This window comes from Colius striatus, chromosome 3, assembly GCF_028858725.1.
Source record: "Colius striatus isolate bColStr4 chromosome 3, bColStr4.1.hap1, whole genome shotgun sequence".
NCBI lineage: Eukaryota > Metazoa > Chordata > Aves > Coliiformes > Coliidae > Colius > Colius striatus.
The window spans coordinates 17,742,595-17,760,444 of NC_084761.1; the positions used below are offsets into that span (position 1 = coordinate 17,742,595).

Here is a 17,850-nt window from a genome sequence, read left to right on the forward strand (position 1 = left end):
TGATGGATAAAGGCTGTCTAGGTACTGATGTTATTATACACATGGTTATTGCTTGGGACTGAGCCTCATCTCAGCCAGCCAGTGTCAAACAGTGCTATAAATATGTGTTTGTGTAGGAATTTTAAAACGTGTTTGCTGTTAATAGTTAATATTTAAAATGTCTGAATGTTCTGTTTCTCAAAATAGTGTTTCTATCTACAAATGACACATCTCGCACGTAACGCTCCCACTGTGGCATTTCAAAGCCTCTTTCCAGTGTCAGTGGGATTCAGAGCTGATGGTAGAGAGGAGGGCTGGCTTGTCCCATGGGAATGAGCTGCCACAGATGTCCCTTGGGAGACGATGTGTCCAGGCCACCTGGCACTCACCTTCGGCAGGACATAGTAAAACAAACCCTTAGTTCAGAAACCACGCTGATGATCAGAGGCGGGATTTCCACAGGGTTTCTCACCTCTTGCTATTGTTGCTTGGGACAGAAGGGGAAAGTCCCCAGCGTTCCAGGCAGGAGGGAGGGAAGCTGCTTGGTGATGCCGAGCATGGCTGTCCCCAGGCTGCCCGAGGGAACGGTGCTTGCGAGGGAGCGGAGGCTGGAACGGGGATGAATCTCACTGTCAGCCTTGTTTGCTCTTGCGTCAGTCAAAATGTGGATGCTGTAAATAGACGAGAAGAGCCCCTGACTGAAGCGTCTGCTGGGTGTAGCTGTAATGGCTTTTCTCACTTCTGGAAATGTGAGGCTGCATGGGAGGACGTTTAGCCGTGCGTGGAGAGCTTGGTGCTTTGTAAGTCCTTGCATGTTTTTAGAGCAAAGTGGTGGTTCCCTTTGTGCAACTGTTGTTTCAGGGAAGTGCACTAAAAACTCCTGATGTCCTTTGCCACCACCAAACTGCTACACCAGAGAGTTTAATTAAAAATGTGTGATATTTAAGAACCATCAGTAAGCAGGAAACCAAGTATTTACATTTTTCCCCTGGAATGCAGTAAAATATGTCTTAACTAACTGCAGGGGCATCGAGGCCACGCTGTTTGTGTTGCTACATGGTCAGTCTTTCCAGGAGGGCACAAACCAGCCTTTTATCAGTCCAGAGCACAGGCAGTTGGAGAAGCCTCTACTCCTAAATGTGAAGGGTTAGGTATTTCACTGCCAGGCTCTCCAAAACAATGTTGTTGCTCCCACGCGGTTTCGCTCCGGTGTGCCGGTGCCAGTCATCACTTACTGTTGCACAGCTTGGAGATGAAAAGCATTTGATCCTGAAAGCCTTGTGTCGGCCTGAGCCAAGAAACAAGCGTTAATCAGAGATCCTTGGCTGGGAAGCAAACTGGAGAGTTAACCAGAGCACAGCTCGGTGACTCGGCAGTCAGCATCAATTAGCAGATCAAATGGAGCATTTCCCTCCTCTGCTGTCAACTCAGATTTTTTTCCAGAGGTTGATGTCAGAGCTGCTGTCGGAGGGGCAGGTAGCTTAGCTTTGCTCTCCTGGTTTGGTTATTAGGAGCCAAGCTCCTGTTTCAGACCGGTGGAGCACGTGCACGTGCGTGCCCACGGGCACTGGCACAAACTGTCAGCTGTTTTCCGTCCCATATGGAGGGGTTTGACTGTGCCTGAGCAAAGCAGCCCTTTCCAGGTGAACAGATTGCCTGTGAATATAAGCTCCCTCTTTAATCTCTGCCTGGTAGCAAAGGCATAAAATGACACGTTTTCCACAGTAAGATTTACAGGTATTTTGAGTGGTGTTTCTACTGGTGATGCTGCCTGGGAGAAGCACGTCATAGCTGCCCAGGTGTGGGAGTGCCATGTGGGTATCAGTGGCTGTGGGTAGGAAAAGGGCAGCTCGGGGGTGGGAGGGTTGGGGGACACGTATGGTGAGCACTCCTGGGTGCTGAGGGTTTGCTGGCTTCAGCTGGAACGCCAGGCTGTGCTTGGGCTGGGGCCAGGCTGTGCTGCCATGGTGGCACAGCCTTGCTGGGCAGGAGCGTGCTCAGACTGGTGTCCTGATAGGAAGGTCCCATCCCAGAAGCCATGCAGTCTCATCAACCGTGGACAAAGATCACCTGGATCAGCTTTGCCTCTTTGGTGCAAAATGTACTACCATTAAATGAAGCCCACAAATGTGCAGCATCCACTCACCTTTCAGAGATAAAAAATAAAGCTGTGGCTTAGCAAAGCAGTTGAGTCCAGACTTGGGCTTTCCTGTATCCCAGCTGCAGCCATCAGATGTGATTTGGTCTAAACCAACATTCCTTATCTGCAGAAACCTGAAGGGTTTTCGCTGTATTAATATGAGGATTAAATCAACTTGTTCCTGTTTAATACGAAGCTAAATGATTATCCTGAGTAAGCCAGGAGACTCAATTTGCATGTTTATGGGGTCCTGTATATCAATAACCGTTGGTGCCTTCATGCTCACGTGCATAAAAGCACAATAAGAAAACAAGACAGTTTAATTTCTGGATGTATGTGTTGAAAGTGCTGAGTAACTGCAGTGTGGCACAGGTGTACAGGCAGGTACATGAGGTAGGAAACCCTTTATGATTCATTAGTTGGATGGCTGCTCTGACTTTGGTGTGCGTCTGTGTTATGCTGAGGAAGCTGGGGGTGTAACTACGACACCTCAGTTTTGGGGGCACGTGTGGGTACAACAGCTTCCAGCACCAGGCAGCAGGTAAGAACCTAAGCTCTGGATGGAAGAGCTGATGAGTGGAGAGAACAGACTGGATTTGGCGGTGTGTGTGCATGAAATGCCTGCAGGGCAATGGGGTGACTGAGGGTCAGCAGATGCGAGCAGTGATGTGGGTTGTTTTCACACTGGGTGGATGTGGGGGGATCAGGCTCTCCCCAGGTAAGGGTTCACTTAGGGGGACCCCCAGCACGGTGCAGCTTCGGCAGCTTTGCTGACGCCCGGGAAGGAGCCGGAGCTGGGGAGGGGACTGGGATGTGTGAGGACAGAGCAGCAGGAAGGGGCCAACACTGTAAGCCTTTGAACCCTGTAGACACAGACCTGCTTTCCCTCCTGCCTCAGATGATCTCTGGCAGTAAAGGCTAGAGGTGCACCAGTGTGCTCAGGATCCACACTCAACAGCAAACCCACAGACAGATTTCTTTTCATGTTTGCTGAATGCAAACTAAGCTATTTAGATTGAATGTTTCTTTCCCAAAAGGGTTGCCAAGCCGTGGCACGGGCTGCCCAGGGCAGTAGTGGAGTCCCCATCCCTGGAGGGGTTCCAAAGCTGTGTAGCTGTGGGGCTGAGGGACGTGATTTAGCAGTGGCTGTGGCAGGGCTGGGTAATGGTTGGACTTGAGGGTCTTCAAGATTCTTTCCAACCTCAATGATCCTGTGATTCTGTTTGATGTGACAGCCAAATCACTACATCAATTTATTAGCATATTTCAGGCTCCCTCCTTTCTGTCTGAGTTTCTTTGCTTTAGGAAAAACTTATTGGGTTACAGGATGCTTCTTATTCTCCTGCTTTAGCACAGCTAGGTGGGACTTGCTTGAATTGTCAAGATGCTGTCCAGAGCCTGCCAAGGACTTGCAAAGATCCTCTTGTTTAGCTGAACCCGAGTCACCTTGAAGTGAATGTAGTGAAAGCCAAGGGTTGGCAAGGTTCAGCACAGCTTCTGTGCGACAGATGTACTGCAGCTGGAGCAGACAGATGCCAGTCCGTGTGCCGAGGGCGATGGAAGCTGCCCGGTGGCCCCAGCAGCCAGCAGCTGAGCTGTGGTGCTGGCAGCAGGAGGGCCAAGCGCAGCCCCTGCCCACAGCACCTCGGCCCTGCTCCCCTCCCAGCAGGACAGAGGCTGCCTCCAGCCTTACCTGCTCCTCCCTGTACCTGCTACACTCCTTCAGAACAAGCCACCCAAAGTCTTCCACCTTGCCAGGGTGCTTACGCTGGGGCTCAGACTCGTGAGTTTTTGTTACAAAGGGCCATATGCTGCACTAGCAAGGGAAACTCTTATTTACAAAAAACAGTAAAACACAAGTTAGACACAAACCTTGCATTTGCCTTTGCTGTGCCTGGCACCCCCCAGACCCTCCCCCTGCAACCCCCCACCAGCAGCTCCAGCATGTGTGGGGATGAGCTGTGCAGAGCTGATGTTGATGCCAGTCACATCCTGGCCCTGCAGAGAGGCCGTTCCCACCATCTGGAAAATCACTTGTCCAGCTCACAGAGCCTGGCGGGTCCTTGCTGTCGGGCCTTCCAGGGGTGATGTGCCTTTGAGGAAACCTCTCTCCATCAGTTTTCCAGCTACAGTTTGCCTTGGCAGCTGCCTGGCCATGGATGGAGGCTGTTTGCTAGCAGAGGGGTTAGTGGCTCTGCTCTTTCTTAACGTTTTTGTTGTTTGGGCTTGTTTTTCCTTTTGCAGGCTTTTCCTTGCTTTCAGGTCCCCATTGTAGCGCTACTTTAAAAAATCAGCTTCCCTCAGCATGTTCGTTTGGTGTGGTGATGGATGGCAGGGCTGAAACACATCCACTGTGGGGCAGAGGAGCTCTGCCTGGCTGGAACCTGGTGGGAGTCGGTAGCTCCCCGTGGCACAGCAAGTTGTGTGCTGCCCAGAGGCTTGGGCTGATGCATTTATTGTTGTAAGAAGATGCTTGTTTGTAACAACCTTGTCCTTCAGAGGGGTGCCCTGTCGCTCCCAGAGGATCGCACGAGGGCAGTGGGGGTCTCTTGCAGACCCACAGCCCTGGGAGACAGGGTCAGACTTGCTGCAACTTCTGCACAGCTCTGGGGTCAGTTGTAACTGCCCTGCATTTAATAAAATAGTCCTTTTGTTGCAGGTGTATGGCTCATATTCTTCATGCCTATCAGCATCTCGCCCATCTCTGGAATCTCAGTCTGATCTCTGAACACAGCTCAAACAATGCCCTCAGGATATTAATGTTTGTACAGCCACCCTTAATTCCAGTGGCCTCATTTCACTTTTCTTATTGAGCCAGCAAAGACAAGAAGTTTAGATCATAAACAACATGACTGGGATGCTTGCACCGTTTTCTCTCCAAGTTGACTCTTTTGTTAGCAGTCTGCCTTTTGTCTGTGCCATCGTGGCTCCAGAGAAGTGGGGATTCTGCTTCAAGGGCTAATGACAGTTTTTGAGGGCAGGTTGTTCATCCTAAATGCGTGATGACCTTCAAAATTAGTTACGCAGGTGCTGAGAAGTTTACTACCAAGCAAAGGGACCTCAAAGCAGCTTTGCATGCATCCTGCTCCCCATGTTGTGGCAGGCTGGGGAGACTGCAGCAGTGCAGGGAGCAATACCAGTGCCCTGACATTATTTCTTGGTGAGCCGACTTCATGCCCAGAGGAAAAAGGGACGTGTTTATCCCACCCGGTGCTCAGGTCCCTGTGATCTGTTCGAAAGCCATTATCAACCTTGCCTGTCCCTGGAGCTGCTCCACCTTCTCCCTCTGTCCCCTGCTTTGAGCACCAAAAGCAGACAGGGGAGATGGGAGCCTCAGCATTGTGGGGCAGCAGCTGCATGGTGCAGGCTGCCCAGCCAGGCATCGCAGCACCCTGGGGACTTCTCAAAGTGGACGTTTTGGGAAGCCGCTGGGCACCCTTGTGAATGACTGTTTCTTCTCTTCCTCTCCCCAAGCTGATGACCAAGCACCCGGCCAAGCGACTGGGATGTGGCCCAGAAGGGGAGCGGGACATCAAGGAGCACGCCTTCTTCCGCTACATCGACTGGGATAAGCTGGAGCGCAAGGAGATCCAGCCTCCCTTCAAGCCAAAGGCTGTAAGTGTGCCCGCGCCTCCCTGCAGCCCCGCTGCTGCTCTCGCTCCCGCCCGCGCCAGCTCTCTCCCGCACAGCGTCCCACGCCGATGCCCGCGGGCGCAGGGGCAGAGCCGGGCGCTGCTGGTCCTGGCTGCAGCGAGGAGGCTCCGCCGCTCCAGCCGCTCAGAGCGCGTCTCCCCCAGCGTGGCCCGTGACACATGCTGCCGGGGGAGGATCGCTCTCGGGCTCCTCGTCTCGCAGCGGGAGAAACGCCACGCGAGTAGCTCGTGGTTGGAACTGCGCTGCCATGCTGCCTGTCTATTGTCTTGAGCTGGTCTTTCTGTTGGCTTTCTTTCCTCCCTTCCTCTTAATCTGGACAAGTGTCTGTCTTCTTGTTAATCTAAACTTTATTTCAACGTCCAGCTCAGCACCATAGTCGCTCTGACAGCTTGAGCTGTATTTCACTCAATGGTTTCTCTCCAAGGTGAAGCAGTGGAACGCTGGGACCTGGCTCACGTGTGGGTGCTGACGTGGGTGGAGAGGAGCTCTGCAGTGAGGAGGACCTGGCTGCTCTCTTATCTATGAGCGAGAGATGCTGTGTGTGCTGAGAGGGTGAGGCTATAGGGAGAGATAAGCTGCCAGCAGCCAAACTGAGGTGGAAGCATGAGTAATCAGAAAGCTATTTGTTAAAAAAGATGAGACTACTTGAGTACTCTGTGGTCCAGACATCTTTGCAGTGACATCTGTCTGTGCAGTGTCTATGCCAGGAGTGTCACCTCAGCCCCAACATCACCTGCTTCCTTCAGGGTTCAAGGGCATGAGCCTGCAAGCTGTACGCTCGGGCTGCTCTGTATGACCCCCAACACCTTGGTTTGCTGCATCTCTCTGCCCTTCCCAGGAGAGGATGAGTGCAGCAGCAGTGAGCACGTAGGGACAGGGACATCTCTGCCTGGATTCTGTCTTTCCTTTTACTGCTCTTGGGGCTGGCAGGGTCACAGCTATGTCAGAGTCTCACCATGGTGGTCCAGGTCGTTAAGGCAAAGGCTTATTCAAAAGTTTCCACGTCCTGCATGCCTGATAACTGCTGTGCCTTAGTTGGGCACTGGTGTTTTACAGAAAACTGCGAATCCAAAGTTAAACCTGATTGACGTGGCTGATAGGGACTGATATTTATGGCCAAGGTGGGGCTGTTGCATGCTCTCCTAATCTATCATCTTGAGTCACAACGCAGGAGTCCATAGATGCTCCATGTATTTAACTGAGCCTCTCCCTGGCCTGCTGCCCTTAACAACCTTAGCAACCAGGAGTCTGTCTGTGACAGTAATCTGTTCTTTTGAAGGAATCCTTCTGCACAACACTCCACTTTCAGGGAGAAAATGGAGAGAGAGTCCACCTGGTGTAGGGTACTCGGCTCCTTACGCTCTCCTCCCTCTAGATGCCTCTCTGCTCTAGCAACGTTTTCCCTTCTGCAGCTCCTTGCTTGAGTGATCAGATACAAATAAGCCGCGTGTAGTTGAGCCTGGCAGGAGCCTCTGCAGCCTTGTCTCTCTGCTGGCGGGGGAGCTCTGCCCCTCGCCCCAAGTCTGCCAGCAGTGCCCTGCATGCACTTGATACCATGTGTGTTGGCTTCAGACAGATCTTTTGTTGCAAAGTTAACTCCTGTGCAGCAGAATCTTTGCAGGAAACTATATGGGGTTCATGCTTAGAGCCTTTTGCTTCCACAGCTGGGAGCTGCCTCTGTGCAGCGCGGTCTTGGGCCACACTCTGCATCAGCAAAGAGACAAATGCCCCATTCTTCTCGTCTGTCAGAGACCCTGGTTGCTGGTAATCAGCTGGTGCTGGTTCACCCAGAGGTCTGAACTGCTGCCTGCTTTCCTGGCGCTCGGAAGAAGTGCAATCTTTAAGCCATTAGGCCATGCAGGAAAGGTGCTACTGGGAAAGCATTAACCTTGATACCAAAGAATAATAGTGCAGAACTGTTTGGGGCTCTTTGTACACACCGTGGTTTGTTGGTGAAGGGTGAAATCCAACCTCTGTGCAGAGGATGCTGAGGTAGAAGAGGGTGGTGAGCTCCAGCCGTGGGGAGGATGCAGGGAGGCACTGGAGTTGTGGGGTCTTATTCTGCAAGAGCCCGTTTCTCCTGAAATCCATAACTCCTGCTGTTTCCCACCCCGTATTTGTTTGCTAACAAAGCTGTGACTTGCTTCCTCTGCCCTTTCTTCCTGAGCACATCCCCAGTGTCGCTGGTTGCCTTAGGTTGTGGCACAGCATTGCTGAGTGGTAGTTTACAGTTTAAAAACAATCAAATTTCATCAAAAGAGCCTTCTGACTGGTTTTATGTTTCAAAATGCGTTATTTTTGTCCTGCTTTAAATGTCTTATTTCTTTAAAAATCCTTTTGAGGCCGGACCTCAGAAGGAGGACGCTAAGCTGCCGTCTGTCGCGCCTCACCGAACGGCAGGCGCTGGGGAAAAATCACCATTTGATAGGACAGGAAGATTAACAGCAAGGTAGGCGCAGCTGATTTAGGATTTAGGTAGGATTAAGACAACTCAGGTACCTGCTGATAGCTGATATTTCGACAGCATTGCATCTGTGCTGGAAAACGCTGCTCCTTTCATGCCAGCTGTGAGCACAGATCAGAGCAGCACAGAAATGAAAATCCGGGTTTGGGCACCTTCACAATGTACTTGGGTGGGTCACGGGGAAAGACATTGCTTACTGCTTCTGACCTTCAGCCATGCGTGCAGGGCTCAGCCTGGAGCTGGGGGATTTGTGCCAGCCTGGCAGTTTACCTTGACTTCAGTCTCTTTTTTTCCCCTCCTTTTTAATTGTTTTTCTTTAAAGTTAGCTTCTGTAAAGATAAGCTTACAGAGATTGTCTGCAGCCAGACTTTCAAAGTACAGACTATTAGGCAGATGTGGGTTCGGTGTCTGCCCACAAAATACCCACAGCCTCCCCATGCTCTGTCACCGTGTGGTGCCTGAGTGTGCCAGCCCAGAGAGCAGAAGTGAGGGGTGAGCAGAGCCCAGTTTGGATTGTCTTTAGCGTCATGTCAAGAAACCCTGCCTGTTGGAAGGCATCACTAATTCCCGTTTGCTCATTGCTCCAGTAGCTCGAAAGCTCCCCTTGGGAGGCGGGTGCCACGGCCGGCGGTGCAGGAGGTGACACGGAGGCAGCCAGGCAGCTCACGCGCTGCCTCGGCCCCTCTCCCGCAGAGGCATCTCTCACGGTTATCTGTCTCTTCCGTGGCACTCGCGGCTTTTTGGCCGTGTTTCTGTGATTGTGGAGCATCTCTGTAGGCAGTGAGCAGGGGTATAAGTGAGGGCTCTCAGTGCCATCCCAACGGCTGCTTGCCGGGAAGGGCTTCACATCACATCTTACACCAACAGGAAAATGGACACTTCAGCGCTCTGCCTGCTTGGGTGTTACGTACTCTGAGCTGCAGATAAATTCCCAAGAGCTCACGTGTTGCTTCTGCTTTGTGCTTGATTAACCTTTATCACAGAGACCGTAACAAGACAGATCAGGGTCTGATTGTCTTTGGTGTGCAGAAACTTGGCGGGTTTGACACGGGGCTGTGCTTGGCTGCTCCGTGCTTTGGCTTGTGCATAACAATTCGTGGGTCTGCATTTACCCTGAGAAGTGTATTTACACTCGCCTGCTTTCTCTGTCTCTCATTGAGATAATTATTGTTTTTGGTATCTAATTACTCCTTTACTTTACATAAAGCCTAGTGATTTGAAAAGTCTCCTCATTTTGAAGGCATTGAAATCACACGGCAGAGCACAGGATTACTCACAACAGGACAGTGATTGTAAAAAATTGCTTTTAATCTAATAATTTTTAATTGCATAAATTATTTTCCCTCTAACTGCTTGGAATTAATTAACATTGAAATGCCATTTATAGACCTGGATGCTTAAAAATTCCAGTTCTCCTCCACGTGCATTTTTGTAGCTTTAGTCTCAGTCTTCACAAGGTGAGTTCAGATGTTTGCATAAGTAATTTCCTAATTAGATGAGATTTAAGGATTTGAGGGGGCCAACAGTGGGCAGGAGCATGCCGTGGGGAGGCAGTTGAATGCATTAAGGTTAAACATCTTCTCTTGTAATCAAGTCAAGATTTGCTCTGGTAGCCTCGGGGGTTCTGTAAAGACTTTCTCTGAGATTCCCCTCTGATTAGTTAGCCAATATTTTCTGGATGTTGGGCAGAAACTTGGCTTTGTCCATAGGTGAGAGATGAAAGGCAGGGTCCTGCCTCAGAAAACCCTCACTGGGAGCACACCCAGCCTTTGCCTGGAGCAAGGATGAACATAGGCTAGAGCATCCTGAGCTGGGGTGTGGGATTCTCAGCCAGACATTTATGAATGAAAAGCGCCTTGATTCCCTCTGACTAGCCAGAGGCCTTTGCCATGGCCTCAATGCATGCTGCGAGCCACATTCCCCCAGACACAATGCATCTATTGCCAGAAGTGTCCAGGAGCCCTGATCCTCCCTTGGGTGCCAAGGAGCCAGGGTTCTAACTCAGAGCAGCACCAGGAAGGCCCGACTTGCTTAAGAGATGCCTTTGAGGCTGACAGGACTGTGGCGGCACGACTGCTTTGGGCCAAAACCCAGGAAATGGAGGGTGTGTTCAGCCCACCAGTTCTCCTCGACGCAGGGCACAGCAGGAGAACAGCCATCCTTGGCTTTTTGTCATTTTTGATTGCATCTCGGGGATCAATGGAAAATATTTTATTATGCCTTTTGTCTCTATTTGAGATCAAGCTAGAAACTGATAAAATAAAAAGGCTATCTTCAAAGCTGACAGTTTTATTTCTGCAGCTCAGAAAAAAAAAGTCATTCCATGCTGGCTATAAATATTAGACAGGACACGTTGAGGATTTATGTAAGATAAATTCCCACCCTCCCCCTTTCTCCATTCAGGATGGAGTGATGCCTGTACACTAATACAGTACTAAAATGAAGCAGGTTTTTCTCAACAAATGAAAAAAATCGTACAGCACGTCTCCTGTCCTTTAATGAGGAACTTAACTGTAGAAACTTGATCATTTTTGAAGCTGGTGCTCCTGCAGGTCGGGATTCTTTGCTGTCCAGAGCACCATGGATCCATCTTGCTGGGTCTTATCATGCATGTGGGACAGAACTCATATCTGAAACTGCAGCAGTGTTGGGCCTTGGCTACCAGGATAAAACTTGCCACTTCCCAAGAGACAGCAGCCATCCAGTGCATCTCAGAGGCGGCTCAGGACTGTCACAGCCTTGAGACCTTGGGTTTGGGCTTGGATGTGGCTCCTAATAAACCCAGGGACTATTTCTGACCTTAAAGTACTTTATCCATGAGAAAGCTCCCAAAGAGGAGTATGTGCTCTTTGGTTTGCTGACCAGGACAAGTTCATATGTATCTGAACAGAAAGTGTGCAAATCTCACAAAGCTGGCTGTGAAATACTATGGACAGATGCAGCTTTTAACATTTTCCATCCACATATTCTTGCCTTATTGCATTATAGTGAGAATTGTTTCTTAACAGATTAATTGCAATCTATTGCAATAGATTAATATACATATTAGAGCAGACATTGGTGCTTTCTGTTTCAATGACTGGAACCATTTTGTAAGGATTAGTTTTAAAACCTTTATGATGGGGGTACTTTTTGGGGGGTTTGGGGTTTGTTTTAAAGGCAGCTCATTTCTTGATGGCAAAAAGAAGGCTTGTGCTGTCACCCATTTCACGTGAACGGCTTTGCATGTCTCCACCAACATCTCCTGCAGCTAACAGGCAGTGACAGCTGCATTTTCAAAGCACCATGAGGCTTTGGCTGTATGTTGGGAGTTGATAGAATCTGCAGGTGAGCAGGTATTAGAAGGTGACCTCTGCCATACTCTATGTTAATACACTGGTTACCTTCCATCCTACAGCCATTCCCAGGAATGTTGCTCGTAGTTTGTTTTATCCAAGTGCTGAGAGGGAAGACTGGTGACTGCCTGGCCCCCAAAAGCCCCTGTCTCATTGTTTCGTGACTTCCAGGCTTTGTGAAACTGCCAACTTCCATTTTGGGAATTTATTTTCAATTCTGATGTTAATATGATGGCTTTCAGGAAGGCATTTGGTTCTTGCTGACCTGTCAAACATCTAAAACATAGTTCTGCAAGACTCTAAGGCTGTACTTGATTGCCTGGTCTGGAGCAGCAACCTGCTCTTCCCAGACAACCTGGACAGGTTCCATACAGTGGGAAGCGTCAGTTCATCTGGAGCTAACCCCATATGTATTTCTGGACACTGATGAACCTCACTGCTGTCCTGCCACGCTGGAGCAGGGAATCTGCCCTCCTTGGAGCCTGTGGGGATGCAGTGTCTCCTCTACACAGTCCCCAGAGCTCTCCCCCTCCGGGAACCTTCCCCCAGGCACAGCCAGGACACTGCTTCCCACCTGCCCCCAGCCTCAGCAGAGACAGCAGGCTGGGACCAGACACGAGTTGCAGCTGGGGAGTGTGGGGAGAGCCAGAGTCAGTAAGAGGTGAAGGAAGCCAGCAGGTCCTTGTTGGGCCACTCTGTGTGATGCAGAGCCTTCACCTGCCCAGGAGATGGGCACGTCCCCAATAGCTTGCACCCGCCTGCTTGTCAGGAATAGGGTGCTCAGAGAGAGGAAAAGATGCAGAGTTGCCTCAGGATGGGGTTTGTGCAGCAGTCAGGGTACAAGGCTTTTATGGGCTTTTTTTGAAGAGCAGCTACCAAGCCCCTTGCTTGCCGGTCTGCTCGCAGTGCTTGTGTCTTCATACTTCATCTCTTTGCTGTGTTTCTGTTGATCTGTCCTGGGCTCAATAGTTCCTGGTGCAGGGACCCTTACCCTTTCTTTGGAGAGGTTGTTTTCCATTCAAGTCTCTTGGGAAATCTCCAATTTCAAGCACAAAGTTGTTCCTGGAGGGCCGTGATGCAGACGGGACCGCAGCCCAGGGCAGCTGGGGCAGTCTGTCCCTGTCAATGCAGTGCTCTTCATGGGCTGCGGGAAAAGGCTTCTAAGGCTCATTTTGGGAAGCCCTCATTTCAGTCCCCTCCTGGTGAACTGGTTTGCACTGTGTTTGTGCATTTGGTTCGGCAGGATTTTGTTTGTCTCTGGGTTTGTTGGTTTTTTGCCTAACTCTTCTCCTGGGCAGCAACCAACTCATTTTTACATCAAAATACTTGAAAAAAGAGCAAACCACATTGTAATCTACCACCCCAAGAGCAGCATCTGTTCTTGCCCAAGCTCAGTGGTGGGTTCAGTGAGGGGAACAGAGACAGGAGCTGTGTTCCCTGAGGCTGATGCTGCATGCCTGTGACCTGAGGGATGCAGGGGGAAAATTGCCTCTGAAGTGGCTGAGCAAATTTGAGTGCTGAATTAGACATTGTGCTGAGCTCACAGGCATGAATGGGAGATGCATTTGGAAGCAGAAGCTTAACGAATCCAGACTAGATATGTTCTGTGTGTTAAGACATGGCCCTAGAAAATATGAGAGGTACGGTGGTGCGGAATCATGGGCCCAGAGGCTTCAGCACAGCAGTAACTAGAGTTAAATCAACTCAAATGTTACCCGTTGAACTTTGCTTAGAGGCTCAGGGATAATAAGAGTCTCGCTTGGCACTGTAAGAACGTGCAAGAGCTGTCAAAGGAGCATGCTCTTGGAGGCTGATGGATGTTCGTGTTGTCCTCCCTAAAACCTCCTCTCTGCTAGAGGAAGGAACTGGGAAATGTTGAAGTTTACATATATTTGTATTTAATATTTTATTATATTTAATCTACCGTTGATTAAAAATGTAAATGTTTCCTTAGCAAATGAAAGTTAAATACCAGGAAGAAATGTCCCAGCTCTTGAAGCATATGTTCTCCATGGGGAAATGCAAGGGGGGGAACTGAGGGAACAAGAGGTGCATCTCTTCAGAGCAAAGGGGGCCAGGCGTGCATCGATCTCCAATGAGCGGGAGAGTTGGGCAGCCCTTGGATCAGAGTCATTACGTGCGTTTCTCAGGGACCTGCCACGCGTGTGATGGGCAGTAATTGAGCACAATTTGTAGCTGCTGCACTGACCCACTATCCACCTGTTATTAGCTATCGCTATCATTATTATATTAAATCATCGCTTGCAGCACGGGAAGTTACAGGAGCCTTGTTTTGATTGCTAACAAAATTAAATAAGGCATCTGGCACGTCTCCCTGCTCCCAGCCTCCCTCTTTCGCTGCAGAGACTGCAGCGCAGCCAGGCAGGGCCTCAGCTGCTGCTCAAGGCTCCTGCTTCATGCAGCCCAGGAGTGACGGGGGCTGACCCACGTGGAGGAGGGTTGGATGCTTTCCAGGCCCTGTGTTTTCCTGCCCTGCAGTGCCACACCAGACAGGCCAGCGACCACCCAGACTCCAGAGCTTTTGATTTCTTCTCTCATCTGGCTTTACTGGCCACAGAGAGCTGGTCGGTGCCCTTGGACTCCTGCCTGTCCTGACAGAGGGGTTTTCATTAGCTGCCTTCAGAAGCAAGAGAGAAGAGCATTGCCACGAGCAGGGGTTTTGAGGTAGCGAGCCTTGTCCAGCTGTAGTGGAGAGCTCTGAGGATGCCATGTGAAGAGCCCAGCTGCCACACAGCAGAAGGCTGGCAGCCAGGAGCAGCTTGGTGCCCCGGCTCCCACCTGCCTTGGCCCAGCAGCACCCCCTGCACCAGCACAGGCCATAAGGGTCCGATGGGCATGTCAGGGAGGGACAAAACAGCCCTGGGAGTTCCCAGGCACAAGGGCCTGCATTAAGCATTGGACCAGCAGCTGTTTACAAGAGCTCTGTGGAAGCTGTGAGGAGTGAGGAGGAGCCTCTGAGCGCTCCAGACATGGCAAAAACTTCCAGGTCTCTGGGATGGAGGGATAAAAGAGTTAGTGAAGCCACAAGGGTCTTCCAGAAGAAGCTGCCGTGTGCGTGGTGTAGCCAGAGAGAAGATACGGTGCTGTGTGTGGGCAGGGACTGACAGCGAGTAATTGCTCTCCCATCTCATTCCTCTCTACTGTTACTTGCCGTGGCACAGCCGGAGGGGCTTTTCTCTGGTCTCTGGCTGTGCCACGAGATGCCACCACCTCACAACTAACCAACCTCATGCATATTCTGCACCTTTTTCTTTCCTGCCATTGCTGCCCCGAGAGCGGCGGCGTGCGGTGAGGCTGGGGCGTGGGCAGCTGCGGCCCCAGCCCCGGCCCACGCGCTGCTGCTGCTGCTTTCTCCACCCCACCAGACGTTCTTTTCTTCCCCTCTCATAGTGTGGACGCAATGCTGAAAACTTCGACCGGTTTTTCACTCGCCATCCACCCGTCTTAACACCTCCTGACCAGGAAGTCATCAGGAACATTGACCAGTCAGAATTCGAAGGATTTTCCTTTTTTAACTCTGAGTTTTTTAAACCCGAAGCCAAGAGCTAAGTGGCTGTGTAGATCTCATCCCTGCATCTCTGTCATCCAATCCCAACTGCTGTTGTGCTGACATTCTCCACTGCAAAACATCCATTCATGGTTTTTCTTCAGTACTGCTACTAGAGTGACCATATTTCCAAGCCAGAAGTGTCACCGTGTGGTTCGGAGCGTGCCTGGAGGGTGGGTGATGTGCAGTAAACACTGCAAACGTGCTTTTATCACATTTCATTTGTAGAAGATGGAAACGGTTCATTGGCCAATGGAGATAAAATGGAGACGAGTAAACTGGGACAATTAGGAGAAATCTCTTCAGCATGTATGAGCTTTGATTCCTGCTCTTCCCTTTTTCTACTCTTTTAATGTAATCATGAAAATGTAATACGTAGCCTTCTTAACCTTAGTAGCAAGTAAGAGCTTCTGAGGAAACCTTTCCCTGGTGTGAGTGTGCACCCACAGCACCAGCACTGCCAGCTGAGCCTCTCAGCTCATCCCAGAGCTGAGTGGTTGTTCTGGACAGCTGAAATGCCCATTTGGCTTCTTTTGGAGCTCTGTCCTGCTGTTTGCTGACACCCACCACAGCCTGGGACCTACGTGGCGCTGGGCAGGCACAGGTCTGGCCTCTGGGTCTTCAGCGGCAGTGAGAAATTGTCAGGGAAGCTGGGCCTGCCGCTTGCAAAGATTTCTCCTGATTGTGCAGTTTCTAAGAGGCACTTTCTAAACCAAAAGAAACGTATCCAGTTGTAAATGGGAAATTTGAAAGAGCTGTTGCAGATGCTTTCAAATCCATGGTCACCCTAGTAAACACCACACACCGTTGGTTCTTACAGCAAAACCTTTTCTTTCTGGGTTTTTTTTTCCTTTCAAATGCCAAAGCAATTGATTGACTTTGTTACCTGTGCTTTAAATGTGTCAAAAACTGGTATTAACACAAACAGGATGCTATTTAACTTTGAACAGTATTGTGAATTCTGATACGAAGCTTGTAAAGAAACGTGTTTCAACTAATAGCCCTACTTTTAAAAATTGTCACTGGTATCTAAGTGGCCTGCATTTTGTTTCTAGCATCAAAGAAGTTGTTTCAGGAGGGATGGATTTCTCTTGAAACAGTAACAATCAAGCAGCGTCCTTTTATAGTGTCCTGCAGATGTTCGTGGGCTGTCACTGTATCAATCTGCTTTAAGTTGTAATGTGCCATTTTCTTTTCCCCGATACTGATCATAAAATAAAAAGCGAGAAATAATGTTAGTGAAACCTGCATGTGTTTGGCAAGAGTGAGTCTCTACAGTTCTAGGCTCAAAGATGCCCAGAACTGTAGGGCCTCAGGAGCTGCTCTGTGCTGAGGGCTGGAAGCTGCTCTGCAGCAGCATAGGCAGCAGCACAGGCAGGCAGGAGTGCAGGCAACGGCACCCGCAGCAGCACAGGCAGGCAGGAGTGCAGGCAACGGCACCCGCAGCAGCACAGGCAGGAACGCAAGCAGTGGCACAGGCAACAGTGCAGGCAGCAGCGCAAGCAGCAGCACAGGCAGAAGTGCAGGCAGTGGCACAAGCAGTGGCACAGACAGCAGCGCAGGCAGTGGAACAGGCAGCAGTGCAGGCAGCAGCACAGGCAGCAGCACAAACAGCAGGCACTGGCAGCAGTGCAGGCAGCAGCACAGGCAGCAGGGCAGGCAGCAGCACAAGCAGTGGCACAGGCAGCAGCACAGGCAGTGGCACAGACAGCAGCCCACACCACAGCACAGCCTCCTGCACCGCCGCAGGCCATGGCTCGTTCATCCCCAAACCCTGGTGCACCTACTGAAAGCACCTTCCAAGCAGCCACCTGCACGTCCTCTGCGCCAACTCATGCCACTCAGGTGACAGGGAGAGGAGTTTCTCTGGGGTGTCCCTCAGAGGATGGAGAGCTGGGGCTCGGTGCTGCCAAGGCAAGCAGAGTTCTGCCACTGGGGATCTCTTTAAGTGCCTCCAACAGATAACTGCAGCCTGCGCTTTGGGCAGAGCCAAGACCTTGTCGAGGCAGCGCCGTGTTGGTGACTCACCTTCGCCTTCAGCTCCCGGAGGAGCAGCTGTTAAAAGCAATTGGCAGTTTCAGCTAAAGAGGGATCACAGGTTCCTATTAACTTCCCTTCTCCTGCACACCTGCAGAATTTCCCTCCTGTCTTTGGAAATCGGTTTCTGCTGAACTGCAGCGGTTCTGAACTCTGCAGGAGTCTTCTGAAAACACCGAACAGCAGCGGTGCCAGCAGGAGCTGCTCCATGGCCTCCTCCAGCCCTGCAGCCCCAGAGCTCTGCCATGGGGATGGGGCTCAGCAGCAGCAGGGAGGATTCCTGTTCCCTGTGGTCTAGGCACAAATGCTGCTCTGGGCCTGATGTGCCCACAGACCTGCTGCACTGGTCATGCAGGGGCTCAGGATGCCTATGCCATGCCAACCCCCTCGTGCTCCTCGTCACCTGCCAGAGTCAATTAGCCTTGCACGAGAGGCTTTTTCAGCCTTGAATTTCCCCTGCCTTCCCCTCTCTCTGTTTACCAGACCCATGTAGCTGTTCCCTACCCGTTCCCAGTCTATTCATGATCTCTGACAGAGGCTAAATTGCCACCAATTTCAGACAAAAATCAAGGTAAGCAATCAGCAAACCCTGCTTTGCCAAGCTCAGGGCTGGACCCTCCTGGTGCTGCGCTTTCCTGCCAAGCCTCTGGAGAGGGAGCTGTGAGAGGAGGCT

General features: G+C 50.8%; 1 protein-coding gene across 2 annotated transcripts in view; it reads left to right on the forward strand.

Annotated features, from left to right (window-relative positions):
* Positions 1-17,850, forward strand: part of PRKCB (protein kinase C beta) — a 125,838-nt gene that overhangs the window by 105,099 nt on the left and 2,889 nt on the right. The window contains exons 16-17 of one of the 2 annotated variants that reach the window (XM_061991949.1): positions 5,594-5,734; positions 14,984-16,369. In XM_061991949.1, the coding sequence (XP_061847933.1) occupies positions 5,594-5,734; positions 14,984-15,142 (300 nt within the window). In that variant the 3' untranslated portion in view covers positions 15,143-16,369. Of the gene's footprint in view, positions 1-5,593; positions 5,735-14,983; positions 16,370-17,850 lie in introns of those variants that run through there. The other variant, XM_061991950.1, reaches the window with a different exon arrangement.